We start from the raw sequence: 12,566 nt of genomic DNA, 5'->3' as shown, positions 1-12,566 counted from the left end.
AGCTTTCACATTACCTTGCAATTATAATGAGCCCCTCAAGCTCACCTACTTCACATCAAGATATTTTGGGGGATGATTTATGGTACTAGCTAGGAGTCTTCTACATGTATATTTTTCTTGCTTTGAAAAATAAAAACTGAAAGAAAGATCTAGGAAAGGACTCTCAAGACTCTACCGACCCTGTAGTCTTGGACTAAGTCGTGTTAACAATTGTTTTAGTGGTCTGTGTTAATTAGCTGATATATATATATATATATATATATATATATATATATATGTCCTCTACAAGAAAAGAAGTTGCAGAAGTTAGTGGGGTCAATTGCTACTAATTAAGTTGGGAGTTGCATAGTCATGTGGGTGTTTTTGCTGATGATGTCGCTATTATTGTGGCCAGTGGCGGCAGCAACAGCAAGGTCAGATGTAAAACCTGGCTGCCAAGATAAGTGTGGGAATGTTAGTGTTCCTTACCCCTTCGGGATTTTGGAACGAAGCTGTGCCATGAACGACGACTTCTTCCTAAAATGCATTTCAGGCGCTGAACTTTTGATTGGAAACATTCCTGTTCGCAAAATATCACAGCTGAACGGCACAGTCACTGTAGGCGTATACACTGCTTCCGACTGCTATAACGAAACAGCAAGGAAGAGGGCAAAATCTTCTGTTACCCTTGGATCAGGCCCCTTCATGTTCTCAGACACCCAAAATGTATTCACAGCTATTGGTTGCGATACCTCTGCTCAGGTGACCAACAAAGATCGTACATACGGAGCTGCATGTCTCTCCATATGCACCGAAAACGTAAACATGTCAGATGGAAATCCTTGCTCAGGTTCTGGATGCTGCCAAACCTCAATCCCCAAGGGCCTCAAGTCACTTAACATTTCAACTTCCAGTTATAACAACCACGCGAATGTTTCGGACTTCAATCCTTGTGGATTTGCCTTCTTAGTGGACAGAAGCTCCTTGAAGCTTTCAGATTGGCCGCTCTCTCGCAAGCCAAAATATGGAAATGATGCATATAGAACAGATGCTGTGATTGAATGGGTAGTTAAAAATGAGACGTGCGAACAGGCTAAAGCTAATCAAACTGCATATGCTTGTGGCGCTAATGCAAATTGCACTTACCCTGAGAGCGGTCAAGGATATCGTTGCTTATGCAATGAAGGGTTCGAAGGAAATCCCTATCTCCAAGAAGGATGCCAAGGTAAACTGGTTATTGAATTTTGACATGATTTAATCACTAATAATGAAGGGTTATTTGTATATTCAGGTTTTGTTTGCTAATGTTTTTAACATTTACAACAGACATAGATGAATGCAAGGTTCGAGGAAAAAACGCTTGTGAAGAAGGTACTTGCGAGAATGTGATTGGAGATTACAAGTGTCGATGTCCACTTGGCAAGTACGGTGATGGTAAAACAGGTTGTAAAGGAGTTGGTATCATCACAATTATAGCAGGTAATTAGCTTTCTTTGCGTTCTCTTGTAAGTATAGAAATTCGGCTAACTTGGATGGATCAAAATCAATTATTGTCGATTTTTTTATTTAATTTAATTAAAATTAATTAATTAATTTTAGTTGAGTCTATAATCCAAATCACACACATATTTTTTTTTAAATACACTTACAAGCTATACTTAAATATTATTTTTTATATAAAAAAATAATTCAGCTCTAGATCAAAGCACGGGCTTGGTACAGTGACCATTCAAGAATCCCTTGCTTCTAATATGAATAGCCTTTTTTTTTTTTTTGGTACTTATACTAACAATTTTCGTGCATAAACATATTTTGAAGATATTTGAAATAAAAAAAAAAATAGAGATATTGATACTCTCATGTTTTTTGAAAAAATACTCAAGGCCGTCAATTAGTAATTAAAAGGGTCTGAAGTTTTTGATTTTTTAATACTGATTTTTTAAACTACAATTAAACCATTATAAATTAATATATTTTCAAACCATAAAAATTAATTAATTAATTAAGATATATTGTTTAAACTTCAAATTTAAGTTGGGATTAAACGAAAATATTATTTAATAAGAGTTATTAATTTATGAAGGTTATATAAAGCATACAGGGTTTATATAAAGTGTACACGGTTTTCATGATCATAAGATGTCTTCTAAAAAATAACTTAAATGAGACACGTGGAATCACATGATTTGCAAACAAACAAAAATTAAAAAGGGGTTAAACTTATTTCTTTTTATAAATTAATGGTTTGATTAAAAACTCTCTCTCGTGTTCTTCAATCAATTGTTCTAGCTTCGCTTCATTTCTTCTCCTTCTGGCTGCTATTGGTGTTGAGGAGACCACGACATTTGAGTTAGCTTTTGATCGGAAGGCTAACGACGGCTTGATTTTAACTTGATTTGATAGTTCGAGGGATCAAAATAAATTAAAAATAAAACATCAGGAATTTAGTTGGATTAACGAAGCTCATGGAGGCTTGCGATCAATTACAATAGTAAAACGTAAGTAAATAAATATTTTCCCTGGGTTTGATTTTGAAAGTAACGTCCTTCTTTGACATTTGCTTACAGCTGCTGGCGCAAGCATTTTCCTCGTGGTTATTTGTCTGCTACTCTACATGATCTGCACGAAAAGAATAAAGGAGAAGAACTTCCAAGAGAACGGTGGAAAAATTTTAAAGAATCAACGAGTAAGGATTTTCAGCGAGGCAGAGCTGGTAAAGGCAACCAACAATTATGCTGATGATCGGAAACTCGGGGAGGGTGGTTTTGGTTCTGTTTACAGTGGAGCTTTAACAGATAATACAGTGGTTGCTGTCAAGAAGTCCAAAGGGGTGGACAAAGCTCAGATGAATGAGGAATTTCAAAAGGAAATGAGCATTGTTTCACAGGTCAATCACAAGAATGTGGTAAAGCTCTTGGGCCTGTGTTTAGAGACCAAAGTTCCATTACTGGTCTATGAGTTCATCTCAAATGGAACTCTTTCCAAGCACATTCACGACAAAGGTTCCCGGATATTGGCTTCCTGGACCAATCGTTTGAGGGTAGCATCGGAGGCTGCGCTTGCGCTTGATTATTTGCACTCTCTGGCAGACCCTCCAGTTATTCATGGAGATGTCAAGTCAGTGAACATACTTCTAGACAGTAATTACACAGCAAAAGTAGCAGATTTTGGAGCTTCGGTGCTGATGTCTCCTGGCCAAACCGATATCTTAGCTACAAAAATACAAGGGACTCTAGGCTACCTGGATCCTGAGTATCTTATGACGGGTATTTTAACCGTTCAAAGTGATGTCTATAGCTTTGGGGTAGTTCTTGTGGAGCTTCTCACCGGAGAGATGCCAAACTCCATTTCCAAGTCTGGAGAGAAACGGAACGTTATTCAACACTTCATCTCAGCACTGGAAAATAATCATCTCTTCAAAATTTTGGATTTCCAGACAGCTGATGACGGTGAAATGGATGAGATAGAAGCTGTAGCTGAGCTTGCAAAAGGATGTCTAAATAGCATGGGAGTAAACCGGCCAACCATGAAGGAAGTGTCTGATGAGCTTGCTAAGCTGAAAGCTCTTCATCAGAAATCATTGGCTCAGCAAAATAGCGAGGAAACAGACTACTTGTTAGGCGAATCATCACAATCTTTCTGCAAGAATGCAAGTCCTCCCATGGATCAATCCCAGACTGTGATCTCATTGCAGATCGAGAACTACACTAACAGCAATTAAAGTCAAACCACAATCAATTTCCAACATTCAATAAATCAGATAGCTCCATTAATAAATTGTAGATTATGGCTATTGATGTTCTTGAGTTATTGTCTCTATAATTCTCCTGGAACTTGAAAGCTTGACATGTTTCAAGAATCCAGATGTACCTTTTCTTTTGTCACCTATGTTCAAATAAAAATTGTGTGTTTACAGGACTAGTTAATATACATTCTCAAAAAGAAATTGTTTTGAGAAATTGATAAGTACCTTCGATTTCCTAATCAAACCAGATTCAATGATGTTTACCTACATTCCCAGATAGAGAAAGCTCCACAGCTAGCTCAAATTTCCATAGCATACGAAGTCTTACCAAAACAAGATTCCCATCATTTTCTAGCCATTGCACGAGCAGCTAAAAACATAATTTTTAAACTCAACCTGTTAATCTAGGGCAAGTTTCGGTCCAGGTTAATTTTTTAATTTATAAAATATAAAAATATCATTTAAACAAAATTAAAAAAAAAAATCAACATATTTTGATTGGGTCTTGGGTCAATCTAGATTTTTTATTAAGTTAATTCTCTCTTAAAATCAAGTCAGGTTTTAAAACAATTGCTACAAGCTTTTCTTTTATTTTTGTTTTATTAGAATAGAATAAAAAAAACTAATCTGATTAGTTTTAATTTTGACTTTGTTAAAAAAATAAAAAATAAATAAAAATATGAATATTCAGAATAAAAATTAAAAGAGAATCCATACATTTTCTTATATATAATTTTCAATCTTTAGAATATAAAAATAAGTAGTCTATTTATAGGAGAAATGATAACACTAAAGGATACTAGAAAATGCAAGTATCAATATGTCATAGAAAATCAAAAAACTAAATTCAAGAGTGATGAAGTCTAAGAGATTCTAACGAATATTCAATGTATATAAGTATAGATTTTATAACTCAAGAATGACAAAGTCGTTGATTTCAATGTATTAAAAAATTATCTCATTAAAACCTTGGAAAGGAAAACCCAATGAAAAAAAAACCTAAGTGAATAAAAAAGAGTAATATTTTTATTTGATTTCAGAATGCTTTAGAATTCAATAAAAAGTTTAATATGGATACTTTAAAAATCATATTTGAATACTTTAGGATTTATAAAATTACCAAATTGCCTCATTAAAACCTTGTAAAGTAAAATCTAATAGGTAAAAAGTAAGCAAAGAAAAAGAAGTACAATTTGTATTAACTTCACTTTAAAAGTACATGTTTGATAAATCTTTAAAATGATGCATTCCAATATTATGGATGTTATAATCTAATTTTGACACATTTGCTTATAATTTAATTTTGAAAGGGGTTAAAATTTGAAATTAAAAGATTATGGGCCTGAATGCAAAATTTTGAAACTTCAAGGATCAAATTGAAAATGGTCATTTCCAGACCAAAATAATGCTGTTTCCACATGCACTGTTCTTCTTCGTCTTCCTCTGGAGTTGAAAGTCCACCTGCAAAGAAGGGAAGGGAAGTTGAAATGCCGGCATCCTAGTCCTACGAAAACACAAAGATCAATTCCTATCTCATTGAAGATCATAATCCCGGGGAGATAACGACCGAATCTCACGCTTGAATCCGTGCAGAAGACTAACTCCCACACCGTGATTAGAGACGTGGGCTGGGGAGGAGGAAAGTCCCCTATAAATACCCCAGAAGAGCGACACCTCAAGAGAAAGAGAGAAAGGAGAAAATAAGGGAAGGAGATCCAGAATACAAAGCAGCAAACAGAGAGAGACCGAGAGAGAGAGACTGAAAAAAAAAAAAAGAACCTGCAAAGAAAAACAGAGAAGACCAGAAAAACAGAGAGAAAAAAGGAGGAAAAACAAAAAAAAAGACCCAGTACAGGAGAACAACACAGGCAGAAAACGAAGGAAAAAACCCAGGACACCAGAAACAGGACCGGGGAATATAGAACAGGGACGCGATCAGAGGAGAAGGATAACACAAACAAAAAAGCATAACACAGACGGGGAAACAGAGGCGCACAGGACAAACAACAAACAGACAACCAAAGAAAATAAAAACAAGAAAAAAAGCAAAGGGGAAAAAGTATGTTCGACCAGCAACCTCAAGCTCTCCATCACCATCATCTTCATCTTCAAGCACAAGCCCCAGGCACGCCATAATCTAGAATATGATAGGAAGAATAAAAAAAAAGAAGGGAGAACAAATTCTTAGCAATTTTAGACAAAACCAACAATACAGTCTGTGTCCGGTAAGATGTTTAAGAAGTGATAACATCTTTCCTTTCGTGTAACTAGTCTCGTACCATAGAATCTATGTTGATTAGTTAGGGTTTCTAATGACCATAATACTAGGTGGCGACTTCTTAAACTAGACATTTTCCCTTAAATAACAAGATGTCAAATTTCTGTTTTTTTTCCAACAAGAAAATTTTTAATTGATCGCTACGATGTTCGGGTGTGACAATAAACAAGCTTCTTGAAAATTGAAGCTGGTAAAGACTTTATAAATAAATATGTTAAATTATCACCTGACCTAATTTACTTGATATTAATTTTTCCCTTATGTTGAATTTCGTAAGTATAAAATAATTTATGTGAGATATGATTTGTGCTGTCTCCTTTAATATTTATTTTTGTACATAGCCGTTGGGATGCATTAATAGCTTTGGAATATGCAAGAGTGGGCATTTATTTTGGTGTTTGTGTTTACTTTTCACTCAACAATCAAGCTATCTTTAATTAGTTTCAATGTTGTTTAAGATTAAGTTTTTTTTTTAAAAAAAAAAAACAATTTTAAGAATATATTATTAATGTTATTATTACGATATATTTAGAAAATTAAAATCGTATTAACTATTAACATCTCTTAGCTAGCCATTTACTTTTTCTTTGATAACATTGATTGATTTACATATAATTCATCAAATAAATGGACAGGCAAAATAAACAAATGAAGTCGATTAACAAATAATTAATGTAATTAATGAAAAAATATGAAGTGCAAGTTTTAATTGATTATTGAATAAACATATATAGCTTAAACATCTCTCTTCACCTTCCACTTGAGAAATTACAAAGAAGAATTATACATGTGGAAGGACATTAGGAGCGTGTTTGGCAGTGTGGTAGCGGTTGCTTTTCAAATAGCTTTTCGTGCCGAAAAGCATGCAAATGATGTTTTTTCATTTTTTAAAAATCATTTTTGACATCAGCACATCAAAACGATCCAGAAAGTACAACCGTCACTCAATTTTAGCAAAAAAAAAAAAAAATTTGAATTTTTACAAAACGCTGGTTTGGCAGCAATGCCAAACGGGCTCTAGGAGTCGTTTGGCTGCTTGACTTAGCTGTGTTTTTGCTAAAATTTGATTTTTTTTTTTTTACTTTATATTAGTTTTTTATGATGTTTTTAGATTATTTTAATATATATTAAAAATAATTTTTTTTAAAAATATTTTTTTTAATATATTTTCAAGTAAATTTTATTTTAAAAATAACTACTCTATAATATCAATCACTACCTAACTAAACAATGGCATCTTTCATTTTAAAAATAGTTTCACCTTCATGATTAACCCACCTTCCAATTATAATGAAAGACAAGGGTGGAGAGCTCAAATCCAACCACTTGACATTAAGATATTGGATTGTTTTAATACTATGAATTTTCTACAAATATTTTGTTTGCCTCCCCACCCCCTCAGGGCTCCATTAACCCGGTCGCAATATATCAGTGCTGGAGGGCTCAGTCACTGTAGCCATTGATGCTGCGTTCGACTGCTATGACAAAACAGGGAGAATACTTGACAGACTATTTCTCTCGGCCTTTCTCACACAATGCATAGCATGAATAAAAACTAGAAAAATAAATAGAGAAAACTAAACTTGTAGGTCTCATTTGAGTATCTTTTAGACCTCGATCGGATAGTTATAGCCGGCTAACCACCTATAAAACTAAACTTGTAACTTGAACTTGATCCATCCGTTCGGTTGGATCTAAAATTATGGCTGTTTTAATCAATCTCATCCAAGCTTTGCCTTATTTTTCAGACATGTTTACCGGGCTATTTTTTATAAAAAAAGATAACGAGTTTTTCTCTAGGACATGCCCTGCTTCTCCATTCTTTTTGGAGGGATAGAAATTGGCTTGAAAACTGTTTTGGAGACAGAGACAAAAAAACAAAAAAATAGAGATGTTGTCTCCGTCTCTACTACCAAGTGGGTTCTGGTTTCAGTTGTCTTCATACATTCTTATTGTTTCCGTCCCTATAACATCTTGGAATACTAACTAGTTGATGATTGATGTTGATGGGTTTTAATTCTTGAAACAAGTTGTTCTTAATTTCGTTATTTTTTGTAATAAATTTGTTTATCCTATTGCAGTTGGCTATTTAATTAAGACATTGCTGTCTGCAACTAAACGATGGACTTCAATATATATATCTAAGTCATTTTTTATGATCAGTTACAGTTGTGAAAAGAATATTTAAAAAAAACAGAGAATACGTTGAAAAATTGTTGCAGCAGGTTGTTAAGTCTCCATCGATCGACCGAATCTGTTCTCCATATGTTATGTTTTTTTTTTTTTTTTTTTCTAGAATTTACTTTCTTGGTGTGATGAATTTAATACTTTCCCATAGCAGTATAAACTCTCTACTAGGAAAAAAGGCCACACAAATTAGAGGGTGATGGTTTGTTTAAGTCACACAAGTTGGGTAGTGCATAAAAAAATGATCCTGCTGATCATGTGCGTGTCTTGGCTGATGATGTTGCTATTGTTGTGGCCGGTGGTGGCAGCAAGGACAGATGCAAAACCTGGCTGCCAAGACAAGTGTGGGAATGTTAGTGTTCCTTACCCCTTTGGGATTGGAGAACGAAGCTGTGCCATGAATAATTTAAATGAAATATATCGTTTAATTAATTTATTGTTAATAATTTTTTTTTTATTATAGGCTACATCTCTTGGACGTGAGTCAAGCCCTATAGAGCTGTTTGTGGAGACGCACGTGCGGAGTCAAGACCGCCAAAAGGGGGTGCAACAATTCATTGACAGTTGTGCTCAACATTTTATGGTATGTTTGTTCAACCATTTTATTTTGGAAGTTATTATTATGTTTATTGAATTGAATATGATGATTACTTTTTTTATTTTCAGGATACCTATAATAATCGGTTGAGGGAGAGATACGGGGACGATCTTTTGACCCATCCGAAATTCGATCTGGATTTATGGATGGAGGCTGGATTGTCAGGTGGATCCGATAAAAATCAGGTTTACGGGCTCTCCAACACTACGACCGACAACTTGCGGTCGGCCCGTAGTACTTCAACCGTCAGGAGCTCCCAATCAGTATCAAGCTCCCAATCTAAGGAGTTCGTGGCCTTGCAGCAACACATGGCTCTGCTTACCGAAAAGTACGACCACCTATCAGAGACGTACACACAACTCGTAGAACAACAAAGAGCGGAGTCTGAACAACAAAGAGCAGAGTCTGAACGACAAAGAGCGGCCTATGAAGAGCTTCGTCAAATGGTCATGAACATGGCACAAAGTGGAACATGTGCACCAAATCCTTTTTGGCCACATAACAGTCAGCCTCCTCCTCCTCCTCCTCCTTTATATTAATTTTTAATAAATATTATTTACATTTAAAATTTTATTTAATGTTTTTTTGACACGCATTCATTTTGTAATGAATATTATTTATCTTTCATTTTTTTGTTTTTGATGCTTAACATAAATTTTATTTGCATAATTGGTTTTTATTACCATTAATTTATATCATTTTTATATTATGTATTCAAAATAATTAAAAAAAAATAATTACAGAGGGATTTACCGACGGAATTAATCTGTCAGCATTAGACAGTAGTCGAGACCATCACCGACAAATTTGTAGATGGATAAATTCGGTCGGTATTATTATGACTCATCAATAGATATACCGACGGACCTATTCCATCGGTGTTTTAACTTACCGATGAATTGACGGACGGATATATTTGGTCGGTATTGCAACAATTCACCAACCAATTTACCAATGGAAATTAACCGTCGGTGACTTGTGATACCACCGACGGATGAAAATCCGTCGGTATTTTTCAAGCAGGAAACTTTTTTTTTTGTGTGCAAGTTTCGTCTGTAAAACCGTCAGTAAATATTTTTTTTTGTTTTTCCAACCGATATAGCGACGGAATTTGGAATCACCGACGAAAGGTAAGCCGACGGACGTATTTCGTCAGTAATTTAGTTGGTAAATAAAATACCAATGAACTCCTAATCACACACCGACGAAATATTGCCGTCGGTAAAACTGTGAATTCTTGTTGTGATGTCTCCCGGCGAAACCAATATCTCAACTACAAAAATCCTAATTCTCCCAACTGTTTTGAAATTATTTTTTGATCTAAGCCAGAAGTCACAAGAATCATAGGTTAACTGTCAGGTCAGTTTTAAAATAGTTGCTGCATCTTATAAAATTAAGCTTTTCCTTTACCTTTTTTTTTTATTAGAATAAAAGGAATAGAAGGAATTCCTTGTGACCTAAGCTCTGAGTCCCAAGGAATAATTGTACATTTTGCTTTTCCTTTCGGCTACATAACCACCATCATGGACCTAAAGGCCTTCTCTGAGTCCATAGGTCTACTACCAAATTGAGCCCATTATTGGTGATGGGCTTGTAAGTAACATTAATGGCCTATCACTACTTTTCATCACTTATCAAAAAGTTAGTAAATGTATCCTTTCCATTGGTTCGTTTTGTAAGTTACACGCATCTTTCGTTGACATTTTTTTGCAGCTATTGGAGCAACAATTTTCCTTGTGATTATTTGTCGACAGTTCTACATGATGTGCTGGAAAGGAAAAAAAGTGAGGAGAAAAACTTCAGAGAGAATGAGGGAATGGCTTAAAGCATCAGCGAGCAAGGATTTTTGGTGAGGCAAAAGAAACCAACAAGTATGTTGATGATCAGAAACTTGGGAAGGTGGTTTTGGTTCTGTTTTCAAGGGAGTTTTCGCAGATAAGACCTTGGTTGCAGTCAATAAGTTTAAAGGGGCAGAGAAGGCTTAGATGAACGAAGAATTTCAAAAGGAAATTAGCCTTGTTTTGCTGGTCAATCACAAGAATGTGGTCAAGCTCTTTGGCCTGTGCTCGGAGACTAAAATGCCATTACTAGTTTATGAGTTCATTTCAAATGAAAATTATCTTTTCAAGAACATCCATGACAAAAAGTTGCATTTACTAGCTTCCTGAGGCAATCGTCTAAGGATAGCACCGGAGATTACCCTTGCACTTGATTATCTGCCTTCTCTAGCAGACCCTCCTATTGTTCATGGAGATGTCAAGTCGGTGATCATGCTTTCAGACAACAATTTTACGGCAAAGATTGCAGATTTTGGAGCTTCACCACTGATTTCTTCAGGCCAAACCATCATAGTCAAAAAAATATAAGCCACTTTTAGCTAGCTGGATCCTTAGTATCTTATGACAAAGTGATGTCTATAGCTTTGGAGCTGTCCTTGTGGAGCTTCTCACTGGAGAGCTGCCAAACTGAAATGTAAGGTCAGGAGGGAAACTGAACACTACTCGGTACTTTATCTCCGCACTGGAAAATAATCATCTTTCCAGAATTCTGGATTTTCAGGAAGCTGATGAACGTTAAATGGATGGGATAGAAGCTGTAGCTGAGCTTGCAAATTATCATAAAAAAAACACTAAAGCTGCTGGTGATATTATTCATTGTAATAATATAATTATGAATTTACCTAACAAAAAAAAAGACAATAAACTAAGTTTTGAGTGTAAAATTGTCTTTCCAACATGTCTTTAACATATCATATGAAGTTATATTTATCATTTTATTTTTATTTTGCACAATAAAATTACTACTAAGGCTTTGGAATACAAAACTCTTATGCTTTTGTCTTGGGGGTGTTTTTACCCTTTTATTTTTTTCAAAAATACTTAAATAACTTTGGTATCTTTTGAGACAAAAAAGTATAACTCTCTAATAAGGTTATTTTATTCATTTAATATTGCTTTTGTTGTAGACTTTGAGGTTTTTTGTGCATTATTATTATAATTAAATATTATTTAAAAAGAAAACATGTTGGCGCGTGCAACGAATTAGCCACTGTGTGAGGGGCCCTCGCGTACAGGGCTGTCCAACCATCAAAAATAGCTTTTCAGGACAGTGTTTAAAAGATCTCAACGTCCTCTCTACGGTGGTGTGTTGGTTTGATGCAAGAGTCCATTTTTTTTTCTCTCTCTTCACCCCATTTTGGGTCACTAGTAAATTCATTTCCTTTTCTAAAAAAAAAAAAAAAAGAACAATGCACAATGCACAATGCCGTTTTAAATGGAACTGTGCTGCTTCCTCCCCTGCGAATGCAGAGACAGGAGAAAAGAAGACTTTTGAAAATCCTTGTTTTCCCGCTATTCTCTCTTTGTCTCACTCCCCCCCCCCCACTTGTCCAAGAAACCCGACACAACCTATGCCCACACATACCCTGCCATGACCCTCTCTCCCTCTGTCTATAAATAGAAAGGCAGAGAAGAGAAATGGAGGGAGAGGGGTGGGAGAATTTTTGAGAAAAGAGGGAAGCAAGCGACAGACTCATGGTGGCGGAAAGAAGTGGAAACAGGGGAGGAAACAGAAAAAACAAAGAAGAAGAGGGAAGTAGAAGAATGAAACAGAAAATAAAATAAGAGAGAGAGAGAGGAGGAGGGAGGGCAGAAACAAAGGATAAGAAAAGCACAGAGGAAGGGATACCACTGTCTTCATCAACAAGGCCACCGTTCGCTCCTCCAGCACGACCACAGTGAAGAAAAAGAGGAGGGTTGTATCTCTGCACAGGGGAAAAG

The 12,566-nt window shown here is 35.3% G+C and overlaps 1 protein-coding gene across 1 annotated transcript; it reads left to right on the top strand.

Moving 5' to 3' along the window:
- The first annotated feature begins 314 nt into the window (after positions 1–314).
- Positions 315–4,053, top strand: LOC118059913 (wall-associated receptor kinase 2). Its single transcript, XM_035072925.2, has 3 exons — positions 315–1,204; positions 1,306–1,458; positions 2,547–4,053. The coding sequence occupies exons 1-3, from the start codon at positions 352–354 to the stop codon at positions 3,698–3,700; spliced, it is 2,160 nt and encodes a 719-aa protein (XP_034928816.1). The 5' UTR covers positions 315–351; the 3' UTR covers positions 3,701–4,053.
- The last annotated feature ends 8,513 nt before the right edge of the window (positions 4,054–12,566 follow it).

The sequence above is a fragment of the Populus alba genome, chromosome 4 (genome assembly GCF_005239225.2).
Source record: "Populus alba chromosome 4, ASM523922v2, whole genome shotgun sequence".
In the NCBI taxonomy this organism is placed as follows: Eukaryota; Viridiplantae; Streptophyta; class Magnoliopsida; order Malpighiales; family Salicaceae; genus Populus; species Populus alba.
The sequence above is the reverse complement of the archived record's forward strand: the minus strand, read 5'-3'. Positions and strand labels throughout refer to the sequence as shown.

Bases quoted from the DNA above. Each gene is read 5' to 3' on its own strand.
- LOC118059913 (XM_035072925.2), top strand. From the start codon at position 352: ATGTGGGTGTTTTTGCTGATGATGTCGCTATTATTGTGGCCAGTGGCG. The intron at 1,205-1,305 runs GTAAACTGGTTA...CATTTACAACAG, and splicing joins TCTCCAAGAAGGATGCCAAG to ACATAGATGAATGCAAGGTT. The intron at 1,459-2,546 runs GTAATTAGCTTT...ATTTGCTTACAG, and splicing joins TATCATCACAATTATAGCAG to CTGCTGGCGCAAGCATTTTC.